Raw genomic sequence first — 12,712 nt, 5'->3', positions numbered from 1 at the left:
AATGCATCATGTTTTTTTTTTTTTTAGAGATCTGGCTCTCACAGGACCCATCGGGAAACATTTACAACAATAAAATTCAACATACACATCAATGCAGCAGTAATATAAAAAAATTATATATTGGAAACACTGACAGGGAATATTTTGAAAGAATACTTTTACTTTTGATAGGGTACTCTATGTAGGCCTACATTTCAGGGTTATTGCAGGACTTTTACTTGAAGTGGAGTATTTCACAGTGTGGTATTGCTACCTTTACTTATGTAAAGGATCTGAACACCATCAATGGTTGGTTTGTATTCAACTCACCCGAACCCTCTGCCAAAGCTGCAGTTGATGAGCTCAAACGGCAGAGAGCGCTGTGAGTATTTATTACCCGATTTCTGTTGGAGAGGAAGAACCAGAAGGCTTTCTACGTGCGCATGCGCAACAGATATTTTCACTGTAGATTCTCCTTTCTCAAAAAACATTTCCTTTATTGAGTGAGTGTAACTTTATGGCCAAATACATGAGGCCCCCAAACACGTCTTTGTTCGTCAGAAACATCTCCGATGAGTCCAGGTGAGTCCACACTCCGACCCGATGAGAACCACTGCTCCTCCACTAACGCAAGCATCGCACATTAACGTTAGCTCACGTTAGCTGAATTAGCTTAGCAGCTAAGGTTAGCCTCCTCCGAGAAGCCTCAAGTTACGTTAAACCACCGTGCAGAAGCGCTTTATGTTTGCAATATTTTGCAGCTGCAGCTCATATAGTTACAAATATAACCCTATCTTTAATATCAATGCGTCTTTGTTGAGGTTTAATTTGTTGGTAACGTTTCTTTGTTTGCATTGTTATTCTGTAGCACGTTTTCATGTTTAGAAAATAAGGTAACGTAGCAACATTAGTCAGCTAATTCAATATTTCAGTAGATTTGTTTTTGATAATTTGCAGGTAAATAAAGTTAAACTTATAATTTAAGATGTTTGGACTTCAATTATAACAAGACGAGCTAACGTCAGGTTACAGTTAACCATTATTTGAATTAGCTAATTAATTCTGACATATGTCGTTATAACGGTTAGCGTCGTATAATAACGTTATGGTTTAATGCGTTGTAATGACTAGCTTTAATTTAAATACCAACTAAACATGGACATTCATCAAAGAGTTATCACAAAGCATTTGTACTACTCTAATGTAAAATAACGTTACTTGGTCTCATAAAAGTTAATGAACAATAACACAATAAGAGTTAGTTTGTCATTTTTTACTACAATGTGCTTGTAAAAGTAACCTTGAATGAAGAAGATCGTTTGTTACCCAAAAGGTATTATAAATAAACAAAACAAATTGGAATAACTAAAAATTGTAATAGGAAATTAGTAAAAAGTAAGATGATAAAAATGACATGTATGTCCATTTTAAGCGGTGTGTAAGAATGTTTTTAAAATGATGTCGGTGCGAATCTTCATCAAGATTTTCTCTTCATGGTGGTAACAAATTGACCAACACTGCTTATGTCAAGTTATTGCGTTTTACATTGAATTGCATGTTGAACAAAATAGTGTACGTATCTTAAAGAGTCAGTTCACCCCAAAACTTGACAGAACTGTCGCCAGAATAATAAGTCTTCCTGTGTTTTGTGGTGAACTGTCCCTTTTTAGCCCTCTCATCAGCTGCTCTCCCAGCTGCTGCTACTGGTTGATGATGTAGGTAGAGTTGCCCGTGATGGTCAGTTGAGTCATACTTGTATTTACGGTGTTCAGGCCTGAGGATTTGCGGCGTGAGTTTGGCCGCTATGGGCCGATAGTGGATGTCTACATCCCACTTGACTTCTATACACGTCGATCAAGAGGATTTGCATACATTCAATATCCTTTCCCAATGAGTGTTTACTGTGTGCTCCTGCTAACAAAGCATTTTCAATTTCTTTTCAGCAGAGATGTTGTGCTTTTGTGATGTGTTTTTCTTGCTCTCAATTTGATTGAATATCTAACAAACGTATTTCTCTGTTATTGCTTCAGAAAATGTAAAAGCATCCAGTTGTGGAATCGGCCACAAAGTAACAAAGACCCGTGTAGAGTAGAAGTAAAGACAAGTCACACAGACCTTCAGGATCAGAGGGAGGGAAAAGGTTGAAAAGAGAAAGTAAAGCATGAAGAGGAAAAGGGAACGGAGACAAAGCTTGGATATGGCGGCAAAGAATTGGGAAAAGAAAAGAGGTTTAAGAGGAAAAGGCGAGCAGGAAACCCGAGTCCTTGTGGGAGTCGATTAAAGAGTGTAAAGATCAAGATGAAGTTCAAAGTCAAGCATGGGCAAAGGTAACGAGTCTGAATTATTTTGTATCCTCACAAGACAAATCCACAAATCTGACATGACACCAAAATCAGCTTTCCCTGTGACATCAATGACATATTTAATTTTAATCAAAGTAATTCAATCGAATATTAAATGTTTTGTGATTTGTTCATACATTTGTCGTCCTGATCCCTCAGACAATTATTTGATGTGTTTGAAGAACTTGCTTCATCTTTTATCTCTACAAAAAAATCAACAGGTGTATTTGTTTGTTTGCTTTTTTTCATTTGCTATACCATATCAAGTAATACGTCATTTATGCTCATTATGAACTGTTTTGTCCTTTAAATCAGGCCACACAAATTAGAGAAAATGTTTGATGAATCCCTCTTACCATTAATGTAAAATATTTGTACATGTATTTTTACAAGGACTTTTTTTCCTTTTCCTACTTCGCCCCTGAGTAAAAACAAGTCAAAACCTTCTTTGAGTTTGTGTGGCCTTACCAAACATGCGAGCAAACAAAAACCCTTAACCACCCAGCATATTTGAGGATGTGCGTGATGCAGAAGATGCCCTTCACAGTCTGGACAGGAAGTGGGTCTGTGGCCGGCAGATTGAAATCCAGTTTGCCCAGGGTGACAGAAAGAGTAAGTGTTGAAACTTTTTTAATATTCAATTTTGCAACCAATCACTGTTGGGTCTGTCATCAAGTGTTGAGGTCAGATGAAGCTGTGGAATGGAGAGTGTTGATAGATGAAGTGAGTTAAATGAACAATACTATGAAATTTGACAGCAACGTGCTGTGGTAGCAAGATAAAAGTTCTGCAGGTGTTTCCTGTTCAATTTGGGTATTCATACTGGCACACCTGAGGGGAGCTATTGTAAGCCATGCAGTGTGTACTTATCTCTAATGCATATATGACTGCAGGCACCAGCTAAACTTAACATGGAAGTGTTAACTGGTTCACGTCTATAGAGGTGAACCCTGTCAGAAAGCACTTTTTAATCCAAATTTTGTTAGACACAAAAATATAAAATGGGTAAATAAAACAATGGTTACTTGTGGGAATGTTTTGGGCATTCTGTTTTCTTTTCTTTTTCAGCACCGAATCAGATGAAGACGAAGGAACGATCTCCGAGCAGATCTTCCCGACACGACGACCACGATCGAGATGGCAGGCGCAGACGGTCGCGCAGCCGCAGCAACGAGCGATACAAGTCGCGCAGCCCTTCTCACGATCGCCACCGCAGGCGGTCCGAGAGTCCTCGCGAGTGAGTTTTACTTTCAGCAGACGTATTCCCCACAATTGTTGTGCATAAATGTTAGTTCGGAAAAGAGAGAATCAACTTTTCATGTCTACCTTCAGGTCTCGTGGACGGGTGTATGGAGGGAGAAGCAGGAGCCGTGAGGATGAAAGGTAGAGCTTCTCTTTGACGGGGTTTGCATCTGTTAGGGGCAGTCAGAGGGACAATGTAAACAATAACATAACATTGTCAGTAAGACCACAGCATACTCATAATACAACACATTTGATCCCGTCTATGTCCCGCCCCTCCTCTACTGTGATTGGACGGCTGGGTAAAAAGTGACGGTGACGAGCGCAGTGTTTTAACCAAAGTTGAAAATGTTCTACTCTCATGAAATAAATGCAAAACGTGCAGCGCTTAGCCGCTCAGCGTCTCGTTACGCAGCTAGATTTTGTAGCATAGCATAAATACGCAGCACTCCCATAATTAATTTAATACGCTGGCTGAGAGAAGCCAGTCTGTCTTGGTCATGGCGGTGTGTATTGCTGTACAAATACACTTGTTGGAGTCAAATTGTTTAGATAATTATGTGTCGGGTACAAACCGAATTGTCTTAGCATTTGACACACGGGAGATTTCTGTTGAGTGCCCAGGAGTTTAGACAATCAGTGTCTAAGTGGTCTCATTGTGTGATTTCAGATACAGGCAGAGGCCTCGGAGAGAGTCCAGAGGGAAATCGCGCTCCAAATCCGCATCTCCGCGAGAAGCCGTCAACCCGGCGTCGACTTCCCATTACCCTGAGGAAGAAGTGCGACGGACACACACCCCATCCCGCTCCAGGTCCGCGTCCAGATCACGCTCTCGGTCCCGTTCTCGGTCCCGTTCCTGGGCCGGACGCAAGTCGGGAGGCCGTTAGAAAAGCACCCGCTCCCCCCTTTCTATCCGTCGTCGTGTCAGATTAGCCAGAGATGGTGCATCTGTCGAGAAATGTTTGTTTTGACATGAATGTAACATCCACTGAAGCATTTATAGAAAGCTTGTTTTCGCGGCTCCATTTTAAGAAGAACGATGCTGGTGCTTTGCTTGTTTTTATAAAATAGTATTGGTGAGATTTCCCGATTAGAAATATGAAACAGTCAGCGGTTTCTGTGTTCAGTGGTAGTCGGCCAGGAATAAATGTCTTTTTTTATACACGGTTACTGAGGATTTTGTTTTCTAAACCCTATGCACCCATTTTTGCAAAAAAAAAGAACATTCAGTATTTTAAAATGAATCCAGTCCGTTAGCGAACCAAACCAGCGTTTTTGTGTTTGATGTCAAATCACATACTTTGTAATCTACCGCTGACCTTTCTCCAGAGGTTTTTCATGTTTTTCTTCCCTTCTTTCAGCCACCGGTGTTCATTTCTTTTACTATATGAAAACGAATATTCTAAAACCTATATTGACAAAGTAGCAGACTGTATTTTGAAGTGCACTGTTTTACCCAGCAACTATACACGATTAAAAAAAAGCAGACTTGACATTCCAGCTTTAAGTTGCTACAAAATAACGATTTTCATACTAAGAAGAGTCGATGGCTGCCTGGAATAAAAACCTAAAACAAAATGTAACGGGTGTGGTCTGTGTTGGGAAAAGATCAGCAGTGGGTTCAAGAATACGAGTATTGAGGCTGAAACACACAGGAACACTGCTGTGGTCCAAAAATGTAAGATGTTATCGACATGCGACTTTAACCACAAACTGTTAAAAATGTACATTAATCCGTTTTATTTTTGTGGTGTTTTCTGTATGATTACATTTCTTTTTTTTCAAATGGTATTTTATTTTTTGGAAACCTTTTTTCAAATTTCAGTTGTGAGGAGAAACAAAATGCTGTTGTTGGTGTTTGCACGACTGTGTTGCTGGTTTTTCAGAATGAATCTCGTCACTGCATGTTTTATTCTCCTAATCTTCTATCTTTAGTAGGAAGAAAACTCTTATTTTGAGTAATAAATGGATAACATTCAGTATAAGGAAACGGTGTGTGACTTCACTTTGTAAACTGCTTGTAGATGCAACTCGGCCCACTGAAGATGAAGAAACGTCACTTTATTTCGGGAGTTTAAGGAGAGAGTCAAATCAGTCTGCAGTCATCTGCATGGGAAACAGACCAGTCCAGCCAGGAACATTGATTTCCTTTTAATGGATCAGTAGCTGCAGGAGGAACAACTTAAATTAGATTCATGGTGAAGAAGCAACCATGGATGAAATCGGACATGCCCCATTGATCTGATTAAAAAAAAACATTGATTAAACAAGTACAACGGTAGCATGGAGGCTTAATGTCAGTTACTTCATCAGGAATAGCTGGAATATAGTTCGGGGTTGGTTACGAGTTCAGAACCAACTGAATCAGGAGAGTAGGCCTACTGCATTTACTCAACCGGATACATATGAGCACAGCTGGGCTGCAGATGACCCACATGTGAAGCCTGATCAGTGACAGAGGGGTGGCGGGTGCAGTTTTTTTCCAACTGCGTACTGGATTGCAGCATTACGTCTGGTGCCGGCTCCTTGATCTCTGTTTTTGTACCTGATGGCTCCGCGTGCAGGGACAACTGATAAAGCTCTTATATGTATTGATTGACCTGAAACAATCAATTAGTCAACTGACAAATACATGTGCAATCATTTTGGTAATTGATTAATTAGTCATTAGTTCATGTTTGGACAAAGCAAACAGTTTGAAGGGAACTGTAGTGGGAATATTTACCTATTTTCCAAAACGATTAGTCGATGAAGATAAGTGTATTTTGTGGGATTTCATGTGAATAATACCTTATTATTAGGCTATAATAACAGACCAGTTAGCGAGACCATCTGCTAATGTCCTGATCGGACGTGTGGCTCATGGAGCTGGTACCTCTAAACGGTTCAGGTTAAAGTAGAGCTGCCGGAAGATAAATACTCAGAGGTAATACTGTACTTCGGTTCAATTTAAGATAGAAGATGCTGTAACCGTTAATATGGTTAAAAATCTAATCAGGCTCCCACTGGAGGTTTTCCGGGCACGCCCACCTGGTAGGAGACCCCGGGGAAGACCCGAACACAGTGGAGGGATTACATCTCCCAGCTGGCCTGGGAACAACTCAGGATCCCCCAGAATGAGCTGGAAAATGTTGCGGGGGAGAGGGAAGTCTGGGTCAGCCTGTTTGGCCTGCTGCCACTGCGACCCGATCCCGGATAAGCGGTAGAAGATGATGGATGGATGGATTTTGAGGGTTTGGAACAAATTCCAACAAAGGATGTAGCTGAGCCGGGATCTCTTGGCAGTACTGGAATATGATACTATTATGTATGTTTTCTTTGGAATAGAATCACATGAAAATAAGAATCGTGTTTTCATGACCTGAGAATGAGCCGCTTATATCTACACAAAACTGGCAAATCGATTTTTCTACAGGAGGCCGGAGTGAACAAACCGAACATTGGCTCTAGAAAGTGCCGTTCACGTTTCAGTTCTCCTACATGCGTGGAACCTGGGAGCAAGTTTCAGTTGGTTGTAATCTCACCTCTAGAAGCCGCCGAATCCTACACACTGCACCTTTTTCAGGACGATTTATTGATTTTCTAAATTATAATTTTTTGGACCGATTAATCATGAAATTTGTTCAGCTTGAGCGCAACAACCAAAGCAGAGCAGCGAGCTCGTATCACACTGCTCATTAGATTAGCAAGGCTGTCGTGCAGCATATCTTTGTAAATGAGTAGTATCTAGCATTTTGAAATGATCTTTCAATGTAAAGGTTGAGATTTAAATCAGGATATTGCATCTTCTTGAATGGATTATAATCCACCTCACAAGATTCTTGCCAGTGCACCACTTCTGTCCCGTGTGATGTGGAGGATCAAACCAGTTCAGGGTCCTCACGGGTTCAACCGCAAACAGGCGGCAAACTGGTATAAATTGCGACACATTTCACCCCTAATGACTGGGCGGGAACTGGCAGTCGGTCCATTCATACCGCTGCGAGGTAAATGGCAACAGAGCAGCGGTATTGATCGTTTCTGTCTTTCACAGGCTATAAATTGTGAACAACCAGAGCCAGCAGGGATCATTTGTTAGTGTCCAGTATTCACCAACAGTGGAGAGAGAAGTCTCTCCCGGTGTTGAAAGTTTGACGTTTTTAGAAGAGGATAAAGAAGATAAACGATGTGCTTGTAGGATTGTGTTCAGCAGCATCAGCAGCATTGTTGCCAAAAGGCCTTTGTTACATTTCATATCCAAGATGAAAGGTAAGTCGACTTAACTCTTTTTGTTAAAGTCATCCTGTTACATTAGTACAGTGAGCTAATTATATCAGCGTCATATGGTGCATTTTATTGTTTTTTGTTGTAGGAAGAAACTTTCTTATTAATAACATCATTACAATTATTGATTTGTATTTGATTCTGAGATGATTGGTGATGCCCAAATGCTGCTGAATGTTATCGTGTACATGAAAATGGTACAAAATGCCTAATGCAACAATTTAAGATTAGTACTTAAGCATTTGAATTAATGTCTGATGGGTTGAGGTTCTGTTGTAACCGGGTAAACTGGTTGCACGATTGAAAACCTTGTTCTCAGCAATGGTGGAAGAAGTATTTGGATCTTTAATCTTAGCAGTACCAGAGTGTGGAAATATACTCTGTTACAAGTCTTGCATTCAAACTTTGATCTTAAACGTACATAAGTAGCAAATGTAAAAAGACACTCACTATGGAGTAAATGGTTAATTAAAGACATTTTAATGCCATCTGTATCATTATCAGATTTTTAAAACTCCCAAATATCGACACCATTATTGCCTTCTGAAATCCACTCTCCGTTACAGCTCTGCCAATGTAAAACATGGGAGACTGGAACTTCCTTGGAGGGATCTTGGAGGAGGTGCATATCCACTCCACCATGGTCGGAAAGATCTGGCTGACCATCCTGTTCATATTCCGGATGCTGGTGCTGGGCGTCGCAGCGGAAGACGTGTGGAACGACGAGCAGTCCGACTTCATCTGCAACACCGACCAGCCGGGCTGCCGAAACGTCTGCTACGACCAGGCCTTCCCCATCTCCCTCATCCGCTACTGGGTGCTCCAGGTCATCTTCGTGTCCTCGCCCTCCCTGGTGTACATGGGCCACGCCATCTATCAGCTGCGGGCTCTGGAGAAGGAGCGCCACTGCAAGAAGGTGGCTCTCCGCCGGGAGCTGGAGGCGGTGGACGCGGAGCTGGTGGAGGTGCGGCGGAGGATCGAGAAGGAGATGAAGCAGCTGGAGCAGGGGAAGCTCAACAAGGCTCCGCTCAGGGGCTCTCTGCTGTGCACTTATCTGGTCCACATTGTCACGCGCTCAGTGGTGGAGGTCAGCTTCATGGTGTGTCAGTACTTCCTCTACGGACACCGGCTGCACCCTCTCTACAAGTGTGAGCGGGAGCCGTGCCCGAACGTGGTCGACTGCTTCGTCTCCAGGCCCACCGAGAAGACCGTGTTCATGGTGTTCATGCAAGGGATCGCCTGCCTCTCGCTCTTTCTCAGCCTCCTGGAGATCATGCACCTGGGATTCAAGAAGCTCAAGAGCGGCATCCTGGACTACTACCCGCACCTGAAGGCCGACCTAGACGAGTATTACGTCGACAAGTCGAAGAAGAACTCGGTCGTGCATCAGGTTTGCGTAGGCACGTCCGTGGGTCGCAAGACCACGATCCCCACGGCGCCGTGTGGATACACGTTGCTGTTGGAGAAGCAGGGCAACGGGCCCACCTACCCTCTCCTTAACGCCTCCTCTGCCTTCGTCCCGATAAAAGGGGACCCTGGCGCAAAGCCGGATGGCCATAAGGACGGCAAGGAGGGAGTACCGAGCCCCACGGAGCAGAACAGCAACTCCAACAACACGAGCAGCGAGACGCGTTCCCCCCCTGCGGACAAACAGGAGGAGCCGGAGGAGCAGTCTTCGCCCCGTCGTGAGCGCATGGAGTGCACCAGCCCCGAGTACCCCACCCTCCCCGTGGCGGACGCCTCATCGTGCACAACGATGTCAGGCGTTGCGAGGAAGTCGCGGAGGGTCAGTCCACCATGGAACTGCTCAACGCTGGTGGAGGGGAACGGCTCGGACAGCGGAGACTCCTACCACGGGAACAACAGCATGAAGCTGCACAGCAGCTGCGTGGGACCCAGAGCGAGGATGCTCTCCAAATCAGACATTAAGAGGCCGAGCAGGTCTCAGAGCCCGGACTCCGCAGGGGAGCTCAGCTCAGTGTCTCGACACAGCCGGGAGAGCAACAGCCCCATCGCTTCCTCTCCGAACCGCAGAGTGTCGGCGGTGAGCAGCAGCAGCAGCAGAAGGGCCCCAACTGATCTGCAGATATAAACACTGTACGCTCGTCGACATGGCAACAGAAACTCTCGATTAGCCAGGTGGAGGTGCAACTTTTGAGTGGGCACTTTTCACACATTTAGGGTTATTTTTAAGACTGACACAAGCACAAAAGGCCTTTGTTACTCGTTGCTGTGGAGATTATGCTATCGACTCCAAAGAGCAACCTTTATTTCCAATAAATCTGCAATCCAAGATCCACTTTTCAGATTTTACCAGGTGAGCAGACCCCAATGGACTGTTCAGTCTTAGTGCATTCACTGGTCTGTTACAGAGATTCAGATGGACATTTAATGATTCGACTGTACGCGATAGCTGTCTGAATGATTAGTGGGGAATGGAAAACTGAACCGCAAATCTATAATGTTGTTTCAGGTCACAACGTGCGGTTATGCAACCTGATACTTTTAAATCAGTGACGCTGATGGGTCATGTTGGGAGAGAAGTGCTAAATATCTTTGCGCTGTTACAGTGACATGAATAAAAGAAATGGTGTTTAATGTGCTGTCATTTATCAGACTTCCCATTGGGCACATGAGCAGCGATCTCTGAATTATTGCTTTTGTATTCTTACTTACGTAATACAGATGATATCGATTAAAATGTCTTTGAAAAAATTAAAGGCCAGTCTAAAAAAATATAATTATTATTTTTGTATGTATTTATTTCAGATGAATGGCTGCATATGTAAACAGAATCCTTTGGTTGAAAACAGAGGAACAATCGTAAATGTAAGACATCAAGAGAAGGACTGTTGCCAAATGCTGAACATTTGTTTTTATTTATGACAAAGCTAAAGTTCCTTGTTGATATGCAACAAAAAAAATAGTGATTTTGTATTCACTGTACATCCCTTAAAATTGAATATTTCTTTATGTTTTTGCCCCAGAAAGCAATGACAAAACCCCTCCTTTCTACTCTGCTGGCCCCTCCTCAGGCGATGGTTCGTACTGCATCAGCTGGAAAATGATATTAATGCAGAGGTTAGAGGTTACAGTAGCAGCAGCACACTCAAACACGGTTATCTGGTTATCTGTAAATTTGGACTTTTCCTAGCATCTCACCCTGTTCATCAGCTCTTTGTTCTCCCCCATGAGAATGTTGCATTTCTGTTGCAGGTCAGCCAGCTCCATGCGAAGAGCCTCAGCGTCCGCTGACTCTGGACCAGCCGCATCGAGCTGAAGCTTTATGAAACTGTGCCGGGGGTTAAGGTCAACGTCCGTTTACAGGTTTTAAAAGCCATATTCCAGCTGAATGGCTGTTTATCTCCCCAGCAGTATTGCTGACATTTCAAACATACCTAGATGCTTTCAAAGGGGAAATACTGTGCTTTATATTCACTGACTGTGTGATAAATCTGTAAAACACTGAAAACTTTTTCTAGGAATTATATTGCTTCCTTGTCTGGAAATCTTGGAAGGTCCAAGTCTCCTTTTCTTAAATGTATGCCATCAGGGAGAACTTCCATTGCATTTACAGGTTAAAGCGCATGTGGAAAAGGAGGCTTGTAATGGCAAAGTTTGAGTCTTTCCCATTTCTGTTGACATGTTAGCTGTTGCCATGTTAGCTGTAGGACTATTACAACAGGGACAACTCTTCTCAGCTATAGTTCCCGGAGGAAACCCTGAAGAAGTTCAACTCAAAGCAGACACAAGGCCTTCTGGTTTTAATAAGCTGGATATTATTTAGTCTATATATTTCATCAAATGTACCATAATAGTTGACCAAACGAATCAGCTTGATTTCATCGTTAAAGGCACAGAAACACTCGTTTATTACCCCTAAACGTTATATAATGCTGCCCACGTGAGAAAAGGATACTCCAGTGCGTTGTCGGGTTTGTCATTCTCTTCATAAAGTGCCACTAAAACTGCAAGACAAACGAAATGGTAAGCAGCGCAGGGATATCGGTGCAGAGTAAGCGCATGCGTGGGTTGAACACCTTGTATTGGGTGAACGATTTGCGTTACACGCTAATAAAATAAGGTCTCCCAATGCCTTGTGTACATACCGCTGGTTATAGTGTCAAGGACTCCCGATTTTTCGAGATATCTTCTAAATTGTTCTCGCTTCGATTCTGAGGCCTGAAACACAAGACAAATATGTTTGACTGAACGCTACACATAAGAGCAAAACACTGCTTCGTGGTTTCATCCACGGGCGAAATAATTGTGGTTAAATAACCACACGCCTGCCTTTAACGTTAGCTTCATCCCCACAAGCAGGGGGCACATTGGTGTTATGCTAGCTAGCTAGCTAGCGCTTTACAACAGCAACTATAACCTTTAGCGAGTAACAATAACAGCTAGCTACAGAAAGTATGTCACCAAATACTCACTTTGTAGTGGGCCATGGATGCGACGATACCTGTATAATGTACAGGTGCCTTAAAACGGCTGACTTGTGGTTGGTGATTCAATGACGTCAGCTGGATTGTATGTTTGCTTCAACATACAGGAGGGGGATTCGTTGCCATAACAACACATTTTAACGACTGCCGGAAATTACTTCCTTGTGGGCTAGCTTTAACTTGTCAAACAGCCCACTTAAAGGAAGAAATACGACTGGACAGCTGTGAAAAGAAATTAGAAATTATTTGTTTTATATTAATGTTTTTAGAACAAGCTAACCGTTGAAGCTTGCGCACGAGAGGAAGGCGGGCCAGGCGTTGGTCACGTGCTACAACGTCACATCCGTAGTATCGATCTATAAAACATGAGCTGTCTTAACTGGACAGTCTTAACTCAGGCGTAGCCAGATAAGTCATTTATAGATCTACGTTTCCGCA

The 12,712-nt window shown here is 42.9% G+C and overlaps 3 protein-coding genes across 3 annotated transcripts; 2 read left to right on the top strand and 1 right to left on the bottom strand.

Annotated features, from left to right (window-relative positions):
• Nucleotides 1-421: 421 nt before the first annotated feature.
• srsf10b (serine and arginine rich splicing factor 10b) lies at nucleotides 422-5,553 on the top strand. Its single transcript, XM_079176015.1, has 6 exons — nucleotides 422-561; nucleotides 1,752-1,858; nucleotides 2,832-2,933; nucleotides 3,390-3,558; nucleotides 3,654-3,704; nucleotides 4,234-5,553. The coding sequence occupies exons 1-6, from the start codon at nucleotides 497-499 to the stop codon at nucleotides 4,448-4,450; spliced, it is 711 nt and encodes a 236-aa protein (XP_079032141.1). The 5' UTR covers nucleotides 422-496; the 3' UTR covers nucleotides 4,451-5,553.
• Nucleotides 5,554-8,409: 2,856 nt separating this feature from the next.
• Nucleotides 8,410-9,918, top strand: gja9b (gap junction protein alpha 9b; the record flags this gene model as incomplete). The annotated part of the gene is made up of 1 exon (XM_079176409.1): nucleotides 8,410-9,918. One exon carries the CDS (start codon nucleotides 8,410-8,412, stop codon nucleotides 9,916-9,918), a length of 1,509 nt encoding a protein of 502 aa, XP_079032535.1.
• A 644-nt stretch (nucleotides 9,919-10,562) lies between these two features.
• mycbp (MYC binding protein) lies at nucleotides 10,563-12,581 on the bottom strand. The gene is made up of 5 exons (XM_079175913.1): nucleotides 12,263-12,581; nucleotides 11,936-12,008; nucleotides 11,746-11,794; nucleotides 10,989-11,118; nucleotides 10,563-10,883 (listed from the first exon to the last, which is right to left on the bottom strand). Exons 1-5 carry the CDS (start codon nucleotides 12,275-12,277, stop codon nucleotides 10,839-10,841), a joined length of 312 nt encoding a protein of 103 aa, XP_079032039.1. The 5' UTR covers nucleotides 12,278-12,581; the 3' UTR covers nucleotides 10,563-10,838.
• Between the last annotated feature and the right edge of the window lie 131 nt (nucleotides 12,582-12,712).

The sequence above is a fragment of the Pholis gunnellus genome (genome assembly GCF_910591455.1).
Source record: "Pholis gunnellus genome assembly, chromosome: 16".
Taxonomy (NCBI): Eukaryota; Metazoa; Chordata; class Actinopteri; order Perciformes; family Pholidae; genus Pholis; species Pholis gunnellus.
This window is presented reverse-complemented; position numbering and strand designations above follow the sequence as displayed.

Coding starts and splice junctions, on each gene's coding strand:
- srsf10b (XM_079176015.1), top strand. CDS start 497: ATGGCCAAATACATGAGGCCCCCAAACACGTCTTTGTTCGTCAGAAAC. Junction 2,934..3,389: donor TGCCCAGGGTGACAGAAAGA/GTAAGTGTTGAA, acceptor TTTCTTTTTCAG/CACCGAATCAGATGAAGACG. Junction 3,705..4,233: donor AGGAGCCGTGAGGATGAAAG/GTAGAGCTTCTC, acceptor GTGTGATTTCAG/ATACAGGCAGAGGCCTCGGA.
- mycbp (XM_079175913.1), bottom strand. Junction 11,795..11,935: donor CCTTGACACTATAACCAGCG/GTATGTACACAA, acceptor TTTGTCTTGCAG/TTTTAGTGGCACTTTATGAA. Junction 11,119..11,745: donor AAACCCGACAACGCACTGGA/GTATCCTTTTCT, acceptor CCCCCGGCACAG/TTTCATAAAGCTTCAGCTCG.